Consider the following 20,274-nt stretch of genomic DNA (forward strand, 5'->3'; position numbering starts at 1 on the left):
ACCTTTACAACCCCTTTGAGTCCGATATAATCAGCCCATGCAGCTTCACTGAGTGGTGTACACTGAAGAAAGGTAGGACCAGGGACGGACTGACCATTCGGGCACTGCCCGAGGGCCCCATGCCACTAAGGGGCCCCATCAGGGTTGTCAGCCTCAATTAAACCAGGGACAGTATGTTAAAATCTGTGTTTTTTAAAAATCCCAAGATTATAGCTGCCCGCCTCTCTAGTACCTTTTCAGTGTGTGTATGTGTATTCAGTGTGTATACTGTGTGTGTATATTGTGTGTCTGTGTCTGTATACTGTATGTGTGTGTATACTGTGTGGCCCCATAATCTCCTATTGCCTGGGGGCCCCATAATCTCCTATTGCCTGGGGGCCCCATTAGTTGTCAGTCCGCCCCTGGGTAGGACATGATGTATTTTTATGCAGTGTGTTGTGACACAATACTCTGCATTGCAATGCCCTATGTGCGACTGGCACCCCCAATGTACTAATACAAAAGTGAGCAACGCACCCATACTGCAGCGTTCCATGTCACCCATGCTGTACATTTCAGTGCACAGGTCTTAAAAAAGTGAACCATGTCCATAAATAAGATGTTAGCACAATACAAATTGACTATGTACATAAAGACACCGCCACAGCTATGACAAATGTGAACATGTCCTTATGTTTCCATTATGCGATTGAACAAGCCTAAATTCTGATTGGCTGCTTCCCTCTGCTGGTCATAGACCTTACAATCTGATTGTACAATCTGCTTTAGATCTACCACCAATTATTTAATATAAGAGCCAACCTGACCTGATACAAACAGCATGAATATTTTATAGTGGGGTACTGCTAGTTAAGATTGTCCTGCAATTTACAATAATAAAGTTTGATTAATATCTAAAATATTGACCTCATTTTCCTAATATTCCACTGAAAATCAGGAGGGGTTAAGACAGAAGTTCTGAGCGATGTAGTTCTATCAGTCTACAGAGATGTACAGAGATCGCTATGGACTGTCACTCTCCTATTGATCACTGGAAGGTAATGGGTTACTGCACCTCCTGTGGGCGGGGCTTATAGTCCGGTGCCGCGTTCTGTCCCCGCCCCTCCAGGAAGTGTGTGAAGATGTCGCCGTGCTGGGCGCTGTGCTCCGCGCTGGTGCTCAGTGGTTTGCTGTGCGCTCCGGTAATGGGGGAGCCGGAGATCCGGAGATCATCTGAACGCAAACCTGTCCGCCTCTTCACCGAGGATGACCTGGCTAAATTCAACGGGGAGCAGGTAACTGCTGGGACAAGGCACGACCGTCCATGGATTATCATTATTATGGGCTGTGATGTCATAGCGCCCAACTGTCCCTGATTCGGAGCAATGTCCCTCTGTCCCTCATTCCTCCTCATTTGTCCCTCGTTTTGGTCTCATCTGTATAGATGTATATCAAATGCAATTTTATCTATCAAAAAGTGTTTTTCAGAGCTAAACCTTTCATCTGATTTCTAGATTGCTGCATTTAGAAATTCCAATAGCCAATATAAAGGAATAGCAATGGTTAAAAAAAAAAAAAAAAAAAACACTTGCGGGTTCAACCAATCTTTGGTTTCCCCCTTTTTATTTATTTATTTTGGTACACTTCTCCTTTTTAAGGGGGTGTGTCCTATGATTGCATACCTTTTGCTGATAGGTGTCCCTCATTCCCATCTCAAAAAGATGGGAGGTATGGCTATGCTAAGCAGCCGAGTCCACATCCCACCCCATGCATGTCTATTAGAACTTTTTAAAAACATTTTTTTTAGCTTTACTAAAATTATGCAACATACCACAAATCTAAACAATCCATTCAATCATTATGCTATCACGCACTCCCTTTTATTACATAGTTGATGGTAATGCAAAGGTACTATGCAAACAATGTGTAAAGAGCAATGATCTCCAAACAGTGGTCCCAATATGGACCTTTGCCAGAGATGGGGCGCCGCTGCTTCTACCAGGGATGGGGCGCCGCTGCTTTGGCTAATTCCAAGGAAAAGGCATTGTTTACTCCCACTGGCCACACTTGTAGACCCCTGGTTTAGTGTATGGACAGCCTTCCGTATGTTTTATTTATCTTTTTAAATCAAAAACTATTTGCATACATAACTTTTGTTTGGCAAACTCCAAGGGCGGAGTAGGGCTCATGGTTGGAACAACCAGCCACCTGAGACATCCCAACTGGAGGTAGTCTGGTGTTAACAGACACAAGAGACTATAGAGATATATGGACTATTCAATCACCTGATTGGATTGCCTGTGTAAAAGGGGCCTAGGGGGTAAATTTTTGTAGATTTTTAAGAGACATTAAGGCCACTTTCACACTGAGGTGCTATCACTCGGACTTTCACACTGGAGCGGTGCGCTTGTGGGACGTTAAGTCCTGCAAGTAGCAACTTTGAGGCACTTTAGGAGAGGTGTATACACCGCTCCCAAAGCGCCCCTGCCCATTGAAATCAATGGGCAGTGCCGCCGAAGGGCCTGCAAATCGCCTTTAACCCTTTTTCAGCCGCTAGCAGGGGTTAAGTGTCCAAAAAGCGCCGCTACAATGCAGCTTAAAGTAGCGGTGCTTTACCGCCAACGCAGCAGTGTGAAAGTGCCCTAAAGTTTCATTTATTTTTTTATTTTTTTAAAGTAAAATAACTTACCTGCTCCGTACAATTTTTTTGCAAAGAGCAGCCCCAATCCTCCTTATGGGGTCCCCCACTGCTCCTCCTCTTCGGTTAGCGCCCCCCACGGAAAGCTGCTTTCCATTAGGGCACCCATGTGGGCTTACTCCCGAGCCACCCTGTCTGTGCCTAATGATACAGTGCGGGCGGCTTTGCTCTGCCCCCCGCTCACGGAGCACAGCACTCAGATGACAGCAGCAGGAGCGGGCTCAGGTAACAATAAGGGGGCTGGGGGAATTATGCAGCATAGACTGCATTAAGGGGGTAACAAGTGCTTTAAGGTTTTTCACAACATTGTTCCTGATGTGTGCCTGCTGTACCATGTACTTGTATGAGAAAGTATCCTGTTCTCTTTACATTGCATTCTTAATATGAAATCCCTGGTGTTCCGGTCAGTCCCTTTTCTTTCCTATTAAAAGCTGACCACACTAAGCAGGAGAGCACACAGTGGTCTGTTCTCTACCTATGCTGGGATCTCAGTGTGCTCTCCTCCAATGATCAGAGTTGTACTGACACGCCCCCACTGCACATCCATTCACTGGCAAGCTCAGTGTGTTGCTGCTTCTCCTCCCCAGCTCTTATGCAGCTGAGAACAGCAGGAATGTGATCACTTCTAAAAAAAAAAAAGGGGGGGGGGGAAGGTGTTTTATAATATTTTTATATCTATACAAACATTTTTGCCTTTCATTTCTATTTTAACTTGAATGGATTGTTTTTACAAGGTGATCGTTTACAATCACTTTAAGGCTTTAGAACCACCTCAAGGGGGGAAAAAAAAACGAAGGAAATGGCATGTATTGAAGTGATGTGTACTAAGTTTTCCTTTTTATCCCTTTTTTTTTTTTTTTTTTTTTTTTCTTTTTTTTTTCTTTTTTTAATTTTGTCTTGCCTTATACTTAAAATTAACAACTTCAACCCCGGAAGGATTTGCCCCCTTATGACCAGGCCATTTTTGCAAAAACGGCACTATGTCACTTTAACTGACAATTGCGCGGTCGTGCAACACTGTACCCAAACAAAATTTACGTCCTTTCTTTTTCCTACAAATAGAGCTTTGGTCGTATTTGACCACCTCTGCAGTTTTTATTTTTTGCGCTATAAATGGGGAAAAAAAAGGCAATTTTGAAAAAAAACAAAACAATCTTTTTTACTTTCTGCTATAATACATATCCCCACAAAAAATCAGTTTAGACCGATATGTATTCTACATATTTTGGGAAAAATTGCAATTATTATTTTATTTTTTTTATTGTTTTTACTAGTAATGTCGGTGATCTGCGTTTTTTTTTTTTTTTTTTTTGTTTGCGGGACTGCAACATTGCGACAGACAGATCTGACCCCAAATGACACTTTTTGGGGATCAGTGCTAGAAAAATGCACTGATCAATGTACAAATGACACTGGTATGGAAGGATTAACACTAGGGGGCAATCAAAGGGTTGAGTGTGTTGCCTGGGTGTGTTCTAACTGTAGGGGGGGTGGACTCACTGGAACATGACAGATCGCTGTTCCCAATCGCTGGGAACAGAAGATCTCTGACATGTCATTAGGCAGAACAGGGAATTGCCTTGTTTACGTAGGCAGTTCCCCGTTCTGCCTCTGTAGACATCGATCGCGGGTCACCGGTGGACATCGAGTCTGTGGGAACCGCGGGCTGGTCCGGTGGGCTTGCGCCCACTATCCTCTTTGCAGAGACCGACGTACAGGTATGCCTGCCTTAGTAAATGTACGTGAGCTGGTCGGCAAGTGGTTAATAACCAATAGTGCAGGGTAGGGTGGGGGCGTTATGTAAGGGGTGTTGTTGGGACTGGAATGTCACACTACTGCAAGCCATCAGGATGTCCATAGAAAACATTTTGCTGTGACAACTGATCCGTCATGCAGTCTTTCACGTTGGGCGGGGCCTTCCATTAGTTGGTAAACCGGCATTCCAGCTTTTATATAGACTTCAGTTTTGTTGAAAGTTTTTGTGCATTAGTCCAGCTGGGGATGTTCAATAACCGCCATGAGATGATGGTGAATATCTCTTCTGGCACCATAGAAACTAATTTCAGTTTGTAAGTAATGTGCAGAATCCTTCCCTACTCTTATTATTGGATTTCTTCCTCTGTCACGGCACAATGCAGAGCCCCAGGTCATGTATACAGATTGTCAGAGGGGATCGCACCCATGGGCCAAAACCTAAGAAAATGACATAAGTCTGTTGCTTCAGTGTTTTTAGATCCTTTTTGTCAGATGTTACTATGGTGTACCGAAGTAGAACTACAAGAATTTCATAAGAGTCAACGGCTTTTAGTGACAATTACATTAAGTTTTAGCAAAGAGTCAATATTTGCAATGTTGACCCTTTTTCAAGACCTCTGCAATTCGCACTGACATGCTGTCAATCAACTTCTGGGCCACATCCTGACAGCAGCCCATTCTTGCATAATCAAAGCTTGGAGTTTGTGAGAATTTTTGTTTTTAATTCACCCGCCTCCTGAGGATTGACCACAAGTTCTCAATGGAATTAAGGTCTGGAGAGTTTCCTGGCCATGGACCCAAAATTTGGATGCTGCCTTATGGCAAGGTGCTCCATCACGCTGGAAAAGGCATTTCTCATCCCCGAACTGTTCTTGGGTGGTTGGGAGAAGTTGTTCTCGGAGGATGTTTTTGTACCAGTCTTTATTCATAGCTGTGTTCTTGGGCAAAATTGTGAGTGAGCCGCACTCCCTGCTTTACTGTTGGCATGACACAGGACTGATTGTAGCACTCACCTTTTCTTCTCTGGACAAGGTTTCTTCTGGATGCCCCAAACAATTGGAAGGGGGATTTATCAGAGAAAATGACTTTACCCCAGACCTCAGCAGTCCAATCTCTGTACCTTTTCCAGAATATCAGTCTCTCTGATAGTTTTTCCTTGAGAAGTGGCTTATTTGCTGCTTTTCTGGACACCAGGCCACTCTCAATGTCTTCTCCTCACTGTGTGTGCCGATGTCCTCACACCGGAATACTGCTATTCCTGAGCAAGTTCAGCACTGGTGGTGCCGCAATCCCACAGCTGAATGAACTGCAGGAGACGGTCCTGGAGATTACTGGACTGACTTGTGCGCCCTGAAGCCTTCTTCACAAATGCAGTGGAAATGTTTTTTTTTATGGGGGTATATTCAAATTGCCATCATAAATACTGAGGCAGCAGACTTTGAAAAATGTATATTTGTGTCATTCTCAAAACTTTTGGCCACGGCTGTATGCCTTCAGGTGTGAATTATAACTCGGTTAGTGAATTCTCAGCACAGTAACACAGCGTATGAACTGAGTTTTCTGATTCCATTTTATACAGCGATACAGCCAAGGGCGTCCGCAGAACTTTTTTCAGGGGGGGACATCATTTTAGGGTCACCCATTCACCGCCCCTTTTCGATAATGTCATTATTACATTATCATGGTCAGACTACAGACGTAGTACAGTTCCTAGGATAAGTAATGGATAATGACCAACAGGCCCTCTTACCAGACCCAGCGAAACTACAACCGTGATCCCTCCGGCTGGACAATCGCTCACTCTGGGTTCCCTGGGGGGTGACTCTGGTCAGTATTGTAGCATGTCTGTACCCTGGCAGTGGCTCAGTGTTTCTCTCGCTGGTGGCGCTGGGCAGTGTGGCTCTCTCTGGTGGCGCTGGGCAGTGTGGCTCTCTCTGGTGGCGCTGGGCAGTGTGGCTCTCTCTGGTGGCGCTGGGCAGTGTGGCTCTCTCTGGTGGCGCTGGGCAGTGTGGCTCTCTCTGGTGGCACTGGGCAGTGTGGCTCTCTCTGGTGGCACTGGGCAGTGTGGCTCTCCCTGGTGGCACTGGGAAGTGTGGCTCTCTCTAGCTTCTGCCCCAGCACACTCCTCATTCTTTGTCCTGTAGCGCTCTCTCCCTCGGCTTTTTTCCAGGCTGCAGTCTCTCAATCTCTCTCTTGATCGAGCTGTAGCCTCCTCCCTGTGGAAAATGTGGCTGACAATCTTTGGGACTACATGTCCCATGATGCTCTGCTCTCCTGGTTTCCTTTGATTGGCCCTCAGTTATGGCCAATAGGGAAGGAACGGAGTGGGCAGGAAGCCCCGATAGCGACGCAACTGTGCTAAATTTAAGATCTGATCCCCAATTCCAGTGCCCCCCTTGCCCCTACCTGCGGACGTCCATGGATACAGCATGGATTTTGTAGATGGTTGGGATTGTGTTTACAAAGCTCTTGCTGTGATTTGAAATGAGATTATATATCTATCTATCTCATGTGTATGTCAAGGCAAGATCCCCCTTTTTTGTTTTTTCCTTTAACCGCTTAAGGTCTGCCCCACGTACATATACTGTGATGGGGTGGCCCTTAAGTGCACAATCACGTACCTGTGCGTGATTCTTCTCTTTGGCTCTAGTGGTGTGCCCCAGAGCCGATTAATGGGTCCAGTGGGCACGTCGTACGTTCACAGGAGAGGCAGAACATTAGTCTGCCTATGTAAACAAACCACCGTTCTGTGGGGGAGGAAGATGGAGATCGCAGATCTCTTTTCCTCCAGTCATGACATCCCCCACACAATTGGAAAGCACCCCCTAGGAGAACACTTAAAGCGGGAGTCCGCTTTTTTTTTTTTTTTTTTTTTAAAGCCAGCAGCTACAAATACTGCAGCTGCTGACTTTTTTAAAATAATGACACTTACCCTCCCAGCGCACCCACGATGTCGGCACCCGAAGCCGATCTCTCGATGGTCTCTCGGGTGCTGCTGCCGCCATCTTGGGTATGGGAATCAGGAAGTGGAGCCTTGCGGCCTCATTTCCCAGTTCCCTACTGCGCATGCGCGAGTCGACTGCATTGTCGCAGTCCTGCTAAATCGCCGCCATTACTAGTAAAAATTAAATGCCTAAATTGATGAAATTAGATTTTTTGTTTACATTTTTATTTATTATTGGGAATGTTTATATATAAATAATATATATTGAAGTTTTGTTTTGTTTATAGCGTGAAAAATAAAACTGCTGAGGTAAACAAATACCACCAAAAGAAAGCTCTTTTTGTGGGGGGGAAAAAGACATCAATTTTATTTTGTGTACAGTGTCCTATGAATGTGCAATTGTCAATTAACCACTTCAGCCCCGGAAGAGTTTAACCCCTTCCCGACCAGAGCACGATTCGGCACTGCGTCGCTTTTACTGACAATTGCCTGCTCGTGCGACGTTGCATCCAAACAAAATTTGACAAGTGTTTCCTCAGTTTAGACCAATATGTAGTCTTCTACATATTTTTGGTCCAAAAAATAAAAAATCACTTTACTAGTAATGGTGGGCGATCTGAGATTTTTATCGGAACTGCGACATTATGTCAGACAATTTTGACACATTTTTGGGGCTATTGGCATTTTTACAGCAATCAGTGCTATAAAAATGCATTGATTACTATAAAAATGTCACTGGCAGTGAATGGGTTAACCACTAGGGGCAATCAAGGGGTTAATGTGTTCCCTATTGCGTGTTCTAACTGAAGGGGGGGGGCGGGCTGTAGGGGAGATGACAGATCGCTGTTCATACTCTGTGTGAACAGACAATCTTTCACTTCTCCCCTCAGACAACTGAGATCTCTGTGTTTTTCCCCCGAGCAATTGCGGGAGCCTGGCGGTGAGTGCGAACGCTGGGCAATCACATTGGCTCCGTGAGCAAGCCCCTAGTTGCCAAATCTAGAAGCAACGTAACATGACGGTGATTTGCGCAGCTGAGCCATGTTGCCGCAGTACAACTGTGGCGGCTGGTCGGCAAGCGGTTAAAGCAACGCAGTGCAGTATCGCAAGAAATGGCCTGGCCAGAAAGGGAGTAAAACCTTCCAGAGATGAAGTGGTATGAGATTTGTTCAGCTGTCTCTCAGTTTCAAAGTGAAGCGGCAGCTCCATAGCTGCTGATCACATTCGCAGAGCCTCCCCCGTCCTAAAAGTCATCCATAATGTATGTGATTTCAGCCGTCCCAGCCCACTCCAAGCTTTCCCCAAAGTGACCCTTCATAGCACTCTTTATCACTCCTCCTTTAGCAGCTGCATACATTTTTACATAGGGGGTGAAGGAGCTGGGGCAGCATTGACAGAAATGAGACTCCCAGAAGATGAGAGCTGTGCTAAGGAAATTAACTCTTCCTCGCAAAGTCAATATTTCCAACAAATTCAAAGGCACTTTGCAAGGTAATGACATAAAAAATAAAAATAAAAAATTATAGATATTCTCTCTATCATTACATTAACATGCACAGTGGTGCAGCATGAACATGCATGTCTATGGAATGTTAATGCTTTTCTGACTTCCGTCTAAAACGAGCTTTATCCCAATTGACGGGAATGACATTTTTAGCCAAAGCACATGTATATCTATTCATATTGCTGTCCAACGTTTTTCTTAAAGGAGTTATTCATCATTTTATATTGCACACTGGAGAACATACTTGAGACCTAATTTTTCAATGACGATCTAATAAAAAATTATAATTCTCTCTCTGCAGGAGGATAAGCCAATTTATATGGCAGTGAAGGGCACAGTGTTTGATGTTTCAGCTGGAAAAGGTGACTTTCTATAGAACTTTCTTAGTTATACATTTCATAATATGATCTCTGTTAAAAAAAAACTAACAAACTCCTTAAAGCGACATTAAACTCAAACAAAATGTGTTTAAGGCTCCGTTTCCACTTGTGCAACTTGTCCTGCAATGTCGCAGGACAAGTTGCACCTCATGATTTCCAAGGAGTACAGTTCATATCTGTGCGACTTCAAAGTAGTCCCTGCGCTACTTTGGACCGACTTTGCTGCGACTTGAGGTCCACAGACATCAGCAATACACAGGCATTACTTCAAGTCTCATCAAAATCGCATGACTTTCAGGTCACAGTAGTGGAAACCTAGGCTTAATTGCAGCTTATCAATCATTAGATTTGGTGGCTGAATTAGTTTAATTTTCTTTTGGATCCCCCCCCCCAATGTTTTCACCCGGCGATCTGGCCAGTACCAGTAATGCTGTGTACACACAACCGGATATTCTGGCAGACTAGGTCTGACAGTCTTCCCGACTGACTTTCCAAACAAACGGACTTGGCCACACACGAACGGACTAAGTCCGTTCGTAAGTCTGTTTGTTTTGAACATGATGATGTAAATGAGCCTAAAGGAAGTTCAGTAGCTTCCCTTGCGTGGTATTTGGTCCATCGGACCAGCATACAGACGTACGGTTTTCCCGATTTTTGAGTCCGTCAAATCGATTTAAAAAATGTGTTTTTTATTTCTAGGTCAGTCTTCTTCTTTTTTTTTTTTTTAAACATTCGGAATAGCCCACACACGATCGGATTGTCCGGACTAATCCCTTCGGAACTAGTCTGCCGGAAAGTCCGGTCGCGTGTACGTGGCATAACTCTCCTCCCTGTATTAGTGAGGACACTACTCTGGATGAAGGAGAGCAGGAAGCACAGAAGACAGTTGGTGTGTGTGTGTATTAGCAGATTTAGATAAGCTAACAAATTGAAGCCAAACTGCGGCTCACACTTTTTATAATCAGTTACAGCAAACCTTTTTTTCCTTTTTGGAATAAAGAATTGACATGAATATAAAAACACTGATCATTGTAATCACACTGTAGAGCCAAACCTATTTTGGGCCTACTTCTCCTGTGGGTCACAGGAGTACATTTTAGTTCTGCACACTTGAGATCTGTTTTCAGTCGATGGTAGGCTAAAGTCCGCTGTCGGTTGACGTCACTCAGCCAGTCCAGGCTCTATAGAGAGCCCGACTTTAATGCAGGGAGCCACCAAGAGCCTGAGCCAGCCGCTCCCTCCCTCTCCACAGCCCAGTGCTCCAGCGAGCGCTGCAGGGGCAGAGCACTGCTCACTGAAGACCAAGAACTGAGCAATCAGTTGTTTGATCGGTCAGTTCTCAGTCTTAGGGGCAGTGTGGGACAGATGCTGCATCGATACATTCTGCTGGAGAGTTTTGTGCTGTGAAAAACAGACTTGCTGGCTAGATTATCAGATGAGTATAAAAGCTATGAAAATGAATACAGTCGTCCCATCTAAGAATTGATAAGCTACAGTTAAAAAATTAAACCTTTTTCTTTTGGGTTTAAAACTGCTTTAATTAACTGCATGATTTTCAAATGGGTCTTCCCTTCATCCAGTTTCAACATTTTATATATAAAAATCCATCATTTACCTTCTAAATTGTTTTAGAAATGTTCTATTTTTGCTGGAGGTGATCCAAATGGAAATTTTGGTTCCAAAACAGAAAATGCAGGATGCACTTAGCCGAAAACTGAAAATGAGAGTAAAAAATCTAAATTAAAAAAAATATATATCTTTTTATATATAATTGTATTATATTTGTGTTTTTTTTAATATCATGAATTTAAATTAAATTAATATGATTTTGTCGGCCATTATTGGCACCTTTTATTTAGTGCAAGAAAAATGTATCCCTATAAATTCTATGTATGTCTTCACACTGCTGTTAATTATACTTAGTATCTGCAGGGAACTCACCTGCTAATAATTGTACCTTGTTGTTAAATTACTTACTGATAATTCTACACATGAATAAAATTAAAATATAAAAATAAAAAATTAAAATTAAAATACCATATGTGCAATATACAAATAACAGTATGAATCGTGCATAAAGGTGTTACAGAAATACTGTTTTAAATTATCACTAAGTTACTATATATTAGTGCAAAAAATTCAATATACTTTCTATAGAGAAAAAAGTGCATATGTGCATTTATACAAATCGCATGATAAAAAGTGCTAAGTGCTTATGAAAGTGCCACAGTTTCAATATATACTGTAAAAAAGTGTTACGTGCTTCTATAAGTGCCGCAATATGTAAATACGATACTTTACATTTTGTAAAGTTGCTAAATAAAAGTCGCTAAATAGAAGAATGCAAATGTAAGTTAATACACAAGTCCAGCAGCAGAAAATTAATATCAGAAAGTCCTTTCTGGAACAAAAGTGACAATATGCTTCAGTGCTTAGTGGCTTCCTGGATTGCAACCGGTGCGATTTCCTGTTGTATTAAAAAATAAAAACTTGATACATAGACCCTGTAATGCATCAGACCCCTCTCCATTAGTGGTACCTCTCCTAGTAGCCCCACCGGCTACATTACCTAGAGCCCCATGGATATTTTTAACGCCTTCTGGCTGAAATTATTTCACTCCCATGATGGGATAGTGGGGAGCATGCGTGAGTTCTTTACATTCCAGAACCCTGATAACTTGATTATGCAGCAATGGGATGCCTTCAAGGCATACTTGACAGGCCCATTGAAGTGGAATCTCAGGTTCAACCAATGGAACAGCTATACATAATAAACGCCTCTGATTTGGCCAGGGAGGCCTGGCAGGCTGCTCAATCTGCCTATCAGCATCTGCTTTCCTCCTCAGCCAAAAAATAGATTCTTTTACAGGCAGGCATTCTTGGAGGAGGGTGAGAAAACTGGCCGTATTTTGGCACGGCACTCCCACCAAAGGTCCTCTGCCATAGGAGCTATCCAATCTCGGGCAGGTCCCCTGGTACGCCAGCCTGAGACGATCATGCAGGAACTCGCTAGTTTCTATGAAATGCTCTACAGCCCTGGTACTGCCTACACCCAAGAAAGCCTTGACGCATACTTTCAGAATATTGCTTTTCCTGTAATATCAGAGAGAGGCCAAAAAGAGTTAGAGGCCCCACTCACCATAGCAGAGTTACAGGCTGCAGTTGGCTCTTTCCCCAACTGCAAAGCTCCGGGGAGGATGGGATCCCCATAGAAGTATACAAACAGGAGTCCCGGGAAAGCGGTAGCCTATCCCCCCCATCAATGTCGAAAGCAAACCACATTCTATTGCTAAAACCTGGTAAGGACCCAGTAGATCCAGGGGCCTATTGCCTGATGTTGTTGCTAAAAAGTGATGTCAAGATCCTGGCAAAGGTGTTGGCAATCTGGCATAACATATGTTGCGCATGATGACCAGGCTGGCTCCATGCCCAATAAATCTACTACCATTAACTTGAGAAGGCTGTTCCTTAATATCCAGTCCCAGGCAGATAACATGGGTAGTAGGGCATTACTATCATTAGACGCCACAAAGTTGTTTGATAGTATAGTATAGATTGGAACTATTTGTGGGTGGTATTGCAGAGATTTGGACTAGGCCCTAGTTATATTTCATGTGTGCAACTTCTCTATAGTCAGCCACGAGCGACTATTAGGTCATTCGGTACCCTATCTCATGGCTTTGCATTGAGGCGGCAAACCAGGCAGGGATGCCCACTATCTCCCCTTGTTTTTGCTCTGGTTATTGAACCATTGACAATTGAGATCAGGGCTAGCCTGAGTATTAAAGGTTTCTGCTATGGCAACATGCAGGAAAAGGTAAAAAGAAGAAAAAAAAAAAACCTTCTTTCGGAAATCTACTAAGATTTAACCTCCATTTCCAACAGTCTGTCTTGCAACACTAAAGTATGCAATGAGGATATATGAGTGCAGCGCGGTGCAGACCCCAGCCATGTTGGTGTTTTATTTGTGGCCTCTTTATGTTCCACAGAGTTCTATGGGAAGGGAGCTCCATACAATGCACTGACAGGAAAAGACTCCAGTCGGGGGGTTGCCAAAATGTCTCTGGATCCAGAAGACCTCACCTATGACACGGTACGTGATGTCATGCTGCAGTGATCTTTTGATCTGTGTTTTTGTATTGGAGCAAAATTCTGGCCTGGACCTTACAGTTTGCAGAGCTCAGTGAGGAGAGCTCTGAGAGCTGATTGGAGGGAAGATGCACCCTCTTCCTCCCTTCACACCGGAACAGAGCTGAAGCTGTCTAAGGTCTACGACTACTTTGAAATACTTGATTTTTCTGTGTTTTTATCTGCAGTTTAAGTTGGTGATGGGGTCTCTTTAATAACCTTCTGTTCCATCTTTCTTTTTTTTTTTTTTTTTTTTTTTTCCCCAGACCGGTCTCACAGAGGAGCAGCTTAAATCCTTGGATGATATTTTTGAGAGCGTGTACAAGAAAAAGTACCCCATTGTTGGTTACACCGCTAGACGGATTCTGAACGATGATGGGAGCCCCAATTCAAACTTCAAGCCTGAGGACCAGCCACATTTTTCTATCAAAGATGAATTTTGATGTAACATTTTCATTGGGCAATAGGATAACTTTAGAAAGAAACCTTGTTTTATGGGGAACTTTTGTTTCTCTTGTGTAGGTTTTTACAGCAAACAATCTTTTCTAACCTTAAACTGAGATATGTTTCTTACTTCCAGGTGCCTTTCTCTGCTAATACCATAGAAAGAGTTTATCATGTTTACTAAAAATGACCTAAACCATAGGAACTGTTAAGTTGCTCCTAATTATGGATTTTTTTTCAATAACCATAGTCATACAATCTTCTTCCTTCTTCCTTCTTCCTTCTTCCTTCTTCCTTCTTCCTTCATTCTTCATTCTTCATTCTTCATTCTTCTTCTTCATTCTTCTCCTTCATTCTTCTTCCTTCATTCTTCTTCCTTCATTCTTCTTCCTTCATTCTTCTTCCTTCATTCTTCTTCCTTCATTCTTCTTCTTCTTCAGACCACGCTGTCAATAGATAAACATTAAAGGGGTTGTAAACCCTTATTTGAAAAACAAAAAACATGCCTATACCTACCAGATCAGCCCCAATCCTCTTTTTCTGAGGTGCCCCGCCGGCACTCCTGGCCCCTCCTCTTCATCAGGTGCCCCCACGGAAAGCCACTCTGGGGGCACCTGTGCGGGCCCGCTCCCCGCATCCATTGACACAGGCAGTGGGACTCAGCCCCACGTCACTGGATTTGATTGACGGCAGCGGGAGATAATGGTTTCTGCTGCTATCAATTTGTCCAATGAGGAGAGAGACAGTGGATGGAGCTGCTGCGCTTGTCACATTGCTGGATTGAATCGGGCTCGGGTAAGAAAAGGGGGAGCGTCTGGGAGGCAGCTGCAGCATAGGTTTTCCACCCTCATGCATAGAATGCACGAAGGTGAAAAACCTTAAGAGTTTATACAACCACTTTAAAAAATTTAGTTAAAAAATAAGGGGCGGCTGCAGAGGAGGGTTATTTTTATTTTATTTTTATTTTTTTTTCAGTAGCATTCCAGAATCCCTTTAGCTGTGCATGCCCCCTGCCATCCTTTATACAGCTCCTGTATAGGGAGTTCTGTTTCTGCAGACACTCTCACCAGGAAATAGAAGGAAACTGAGAGGCTCCTTGATGATCCCAATTCTGATATGGCAAAGGTGAAAGATACAATTTTAAATGTGCCTATCTAATGTAAATGCAAACCCTCTTATGAAAGTACTAGAATGAACTACATGTAAGAATGAGATCAGTTGTAAAGTATGTCAACCCTTTTTTAATGAATTTCAGACCATGGTGATTATAATTTTCAATGCAAACATACACTTTTCATAACCTGCTAAGTGGATCTATGATTCAAAAAAGGAATTCCAACTAACAAAAATAATCTTTCACAGAAGGGGGAAAAAAGCAGAGATTAGCATAGTTATATAGAGTATATTTGGAAAAAAAAAAAAAAAAAACAAACAAAAAAAAGTTATACTAGTGAACGCTACAATGTGTTTGTTTTTATTGAGAAACTACTAAAGTTGAATTGCACTAAATGTCATCTCCGCCCAAAACTGAAAAACCAAAAATTTAGTGAGGGAGCAGCAATTGGGGTCTTAAGGTAATACATCATGCCCCCTATTCCAATAATAAATTACAGCATTAAAGTGGTATGATAAACCCTTGGAGGTGAAAGACAGTTGGATATAAATGTACTTTAATCCCAACTTCTGTGACAAGGTCAGGGAAGTGTCATGATCCATCCAGCAAGATCTCAGGAAATTCTGAGTATCCCAAATACCACAAGAAGATGCTCCTCCACTATGGTAATTTTTTTTTTTTTTTTTTTTTTTTTTTTTTTAGAGTGGGGAAAAGCTCAAATTCTTTTTTTTTTTTTTTTTTTCGGTGCTCTTCCAATACAGGAGAGTTCCCTTCATTTTCTGCTCCAGTGACATTAAGACACAGAATGAGAGGGCAGTTGTCACTTGGACAGGAAAGTACAGACCCTTCCTCACTGTATTTGTATTTTTTTTATTTTTTTATTTTTTCTGGCTGTAACCACTGAGGAGTGAAAAGAAAATCTCCAACAATATAACCCTGGCAGAAGTTCTAAGAATTCACAATAAAGTGAAAACAAAATTAAGGTTTGGCTAGAATTGCGCTGTAGGAAACACGATTTCTCCACTATGCTAAAATGAAAGTCTTTCTTACAAGCAGCATTTCCCAAATCTTTATTCTGCTATAGAGGATCCATCATGGGGATATAACACCATTATTCCATTTTGTACTGACAACAGCAGTTGTCTGGAGATGGAGATTCCAGTGAGATATGAAAACGGGAGTCTCCTAGAGATGTTAGAAATCATTACATGGTACAACCTACCAGCAAACAAATGACATTTAATTGTGGAAATGGTACTGTTATTTGTGTTGCCAGAGAACATATACCTCAATTGTTGTTAGACCTTTTTAAACAGTGTATTTGTATGGTGTTGGTAAAAAATAAATACTGTTTACAATACTGTTGTTTTCATGTGATTTTTTTTTTTTTTTTTTTTTTTTTTTACCAGTCACACCAGTTACATAGGTGATGAAATCTCTGATTTATCTTGTTTTACATTAAGATCTTTCATCTTAAAGTTAAACTCTTGTTTTGCTCAAAAATAAAAACTGAACTATAGCCCAAAAAATAAAAATATACCCCAGTAATATAAATTAACCGCTTGCCGAACAGCTGGCATCATTATACTGCGGCAAGGTGGCACAATCCTGCAAACTCCCTTTTATGGGCGCGTGCACTCCTACTGGTCAGCGGGGAAGCCAATCGGTGGGTGTGGCGGACTCTGTCCCCTGGCCACCCACGATCAGGCCCCGCGGTGACAGAATGTGTAAATAAGGCAATCTCTGTTCTGACAGGGGAGATCACACAGATTCTGTCTTTCTGCTAATCAAGAAGACGGATCTGTGTATTTTCCCCAGTCACACAGTTCCCCATACAGTTGGAAAACACCTGCAGGGAACACATTAAAACTCCTTGATCGCCCCCGATGTTATCCCCTTCCCTGCCAGTGTCATTAGTACACTAACCGTGCATATTTTTAGCAATGATTACTGTAATAATGTCACTGGTTCCCAAAAAAGTGTCAAAGGTCAGGTGTTCGATCTGTCCGCAGCAGTCCCACTAAAAATCACTGATCGGCACCATTACCAGTAACAAAAAAAAAATCAAATAATAAAAATGCCATAAATCTATCCCCTATTTTGTAGACTCAATAACTTTTGCGCAAACCAATCAATATACATTTATTGGCATTTTTTTTAACCAAAAATATGTAGCAGAATACATATTGGCCTAAACTTATATAATATAAAAAAAAAAATTATATATATATATATATATATATATATATATATATATATATATATATATATATATATATAATTTTTTTTTTTTTGTGTACAGCGCAAAAAATAAAACCCGCAGCGGTGATCAATTTTGTTTTGGTACAGTGTTGCACGACCGCAATTGTCAGTTAAAGCAACACAGGGCCGTATCGCAAAAAATGGCCTGATCAGGAAGTGGGTAAATCCTTCCGGGGGTAAAGTATTTAAAAGCAGCTTTTGCTGCAATTCTCTCCTTTTTTATTTTTTTTTATTTTGTTGTTTCCTGAAGTACTTCTTTTACCAGTAGATGTTCTCAGTCTCCTGGGTTAAATGATGACCTGTTTCATTCAACTGACATTCACTGAGCCGAGGTGGTCATGAATGGGCCACCTAGGGTGACATCATCATGCACCATAGGCTCAGTGAAAAAATCACATTGCTTGAGACAGAATCCTTTTTGATAAGGTGGCTCAAACACCTCTATAGGGATTCAGACTGTAGCTTTCTATCTGTTGAAGGAAGATTGCTCCCATTACAAATCCTTTTAAAGGATGTGGTGAAGCAATCCGAGAACAGGAAAGGATGTGCATATTCACCATTGGCTTGTTAATTTTTTTTTTTTTTTAATGTATATTGTTCACCTAGAGCAGTGGTCTGCAAACTGTGGCCCTTTGCCTTTTTCCAAGCCCTTGGGACCCTATTCCGCCCACTAATATGAGGCACTATTGCTACTACAGACACACAACGGGGCATTATTCCTCCTCCTGACCACAGGCGCTAAGTAATTTTATTACCCCCCCCCCCCCCAAGTATGAAAGATTGTAAACTGGCCCCTTATTTAGAAAGTTTGGAAACCTATGACCTAGAGTGTTCACCAACTGGATAGTCCACATTAACTGAAGGATGTGTCTTGCAATACTGCGGTGCATAATTATCACATGAAGGATCTCAAAGTGAATCTCAAACAATAGCTGGTTCCCATCGAGGAGGGTAACCAAGAAGTGAAATTATGAGCACACTGAACAAGTTATACAATCAACATATATTGGCTGACTTGCCATATAATGAGAAAGGAGTGTAGCCCATATTGCAGTCTATGATGGGGCAATGAGTCATATCTCATGTCCATGTGGATCATTGATAGAGTATTATTATTATACAGGATTTATATTGTGCCATCAGTTTGTGCAGCACCTAACAACATCAAGGAAGACAGTACACTTACAATACATTTCAATACAGGAGGGATCAGAGGAACCTGCTCGTTAGAGTTTAGAATCTAGAAGGGAGGGTCAAGTGGAACAAAGGGTAGTAGCTGTGGGGGATGATCAGATAAACAAAATGCAAATACAGTTGTTAGGTGTGGGTAGGGTAGGCTTCTCTGAAGAGGAGGGTTTTCAGGGATCGTCTAAAAGCTAATAGAGTAGGAGATAGACGGCCAGATTGGGGTAAGGAGTTCCATAGGCTTGGAGAGGCTCTGGAAAAGTCCTGGAGACAATCATGGGGGGAGGTGATTAGAGAGCAGGAGATATTGAGAAGAATGGAGAGAACGATTAGGTTGGTATTTTGAGACTAGGTCAGTGATGTAGCTGGGGGCAGAGTTGTGGTTTTCTTTGTAGGTGGTAGTTAGTATTTTGAATTTTAATTTGTTGGGTGAGCGGAAGCCAGTGGAGAGATTGACAGAGAGAAGTGGCAGACACAGAGCGGTTGGTAAGGTGGATGAATCTGGCAGCAGCATTCATGATGGACTGAAAGTGGGCATAGAGTATGCAGAGGTAGGCCATAAAGAAGAGAGTTGCAGTTATCGAGGTGAGCGATGACCAGCGAGTGAATTAAGAGCTTTGTTGTGTCATTGGTTAGAAAGGGGTGTATTTTGGAGATGTTCTGGAGGTTGAGGTGGCAAGATTTGGACAGTGATTGGAAGTGGGGCTTAAAGGAAAGTTCAGAGTCCAGGACTACTCCTAGTACCTTGGCATGTGGGGATGGGCTGATAGTTGTCATTGATTTTTACAAAGAGATCAGGGGAAGAGGCACGTGAGGGAGGTATAAATAAGTTTGGTTTTGGATAGATTAAGTTTGAGGGAGCGGTGCGACATCCAGACTGATATATCTGATAGTAAAATACTGATATATGAGTTGAGGGGTAGAGAAGTAGATTTGAGTGTCGTCAGCGTAGAGATGGTATTGGAAGCCGTGGGAGGCTATCAGCTGACCCAGGGAGGAGGTGTAGATTTGAAAATAGAGGTCCAAGAACAGAACCTTGGGGTTCCAATAAGTAGAGACAGTAACCAGCTGTGTGTTGCCCTTAATGCCTCTAACACTGAGAACTGAGCAATCGATTGCTCGGTTCTTACAGCTCTCTGCTCTGCCCCTCCTTGATCACTGGGCTGTGTAGAGGGTGGGAGCGGCCGGCTCAGGCTCTAATCTGCTCGCTGAGAGGCTGACCTGGTTGTCGGTCCAGGCATGTGGACGGACCCGACTCCATGGTTGTGACGACGCCTGAGCCTAGACCAGCTCTGTGACATCGGCAGACAGTAGACTTCAGAAAAGGAATAAAGAAAAGAGGGCGCACCAGCCTTGTGCATGATCTTTTGATACATTTATTAAAAGAATTAATTAAAAACTACTCACAAGCATGTGAAAGAAAACCGCAATGTGAAGCCTTAAACTGATGGCAATCAGTCTGATATTGACAGTCTCCAGGTAATGAAGGGGAGGACATGAGAACCACTGCCTGCTGACATATTTCGAAGGGATACATTTCTTCCTCCAAAAAAAAGGAAAAAGGCCAGGCTCTGAGGAAGAAGGTATCCCTTCAAAACGCGTCAACAAGCAGCGGTTCACAAAGAAAGGGAAGGGGCCGGTAAATCATATTAGACCCTTCCCCCACTCTCAATCATGAAACATCCCCGCAGCAGCCTGTGGGAGAGGAGAGGAAAGGAGGGAAGCCAGCAGTGCTGCGGTTGGATGGGGGTACGACATCACAAGGGGAAGCCTGGGCAGTAGGGGGAATTGGCTCTGCTCAGAGTGATTAGGGTGTGCCCAGGCACACCTGGCACACTCCATGCGCACGCCTATGGCAATATATAATTTAAGTGACAACTT

General features: G+C 42.7%; 1 protein-coding gene across 1 annotated transcript; it reads left to right on the forward strand.

The window, feature by feature from the left end:
* Nucleotides 1-1,103: 1,103 nt before the first annotated feature.
* Nucleotides 1,104-16,306, forward strand: NENF (neudesin neurotrophic factor). The gene is made up of 4 exons (XM_077485743.1): nt 1,104-1,274; nt 9,182-9,242; nt 13,250-13,353; nt 13,655-16,306. The coding sequence occupies exons 1-4, from the start codon at nt 1,122-1,124 to the stop codon at nt 13,829-13,831; spliced, it is 495 nt and encodes a 164-aa protein (XP_077341869.1). The 5' UTR covers nt 1,104-1,121; the 3' UTR covers nt 13,832-16,306.
* The last annotated feature ends 3,968 nt before the right edge of the window (nt 16,307-20,274 follow it).

Source organism: Lithobates pipiens, unplaced genomic scaffold (genome assembly GCF_037356315.1).
Source record: "Lithobates pipiens isolate NorthernLeopardFrog02 unplaced genomic scaffold, aLitPip1_a1.2 Scaffold_18, whole genome shotgun sequence".
In the NCBI taxonomy this organism is placed as follows: Eukaryota; Metazoa; Chordata; class Amphibia; order Anura; family Ranidae; genus Lithobates; species Lithobates pipiens.

Bases quoted from the DNA above. Each gene is read 5' to 3' on its own strand.
- NENF (XM_077485743.1), top strand. From the start codon at position 1,122: ATGTCGCCGTGCTGGGCGCTGTGCTCCGCGCTGGTGCTCAGTGGTTTG. The intron at 9,243-13,249 runs GTGACTTTCTAT...TATGTTCCACAG, and splicing joins TGATGTTTCAGCTGGAAAAG to AGTTCTATGGGAAGGGAGCT. The intron at 13,354-13,654 runs GTACGTGATGTC...TTTTTTCCCCAG, and splicing joins AAGACCTCACCTATGACACG to ACCGGTCTCACAGAGGAGCA.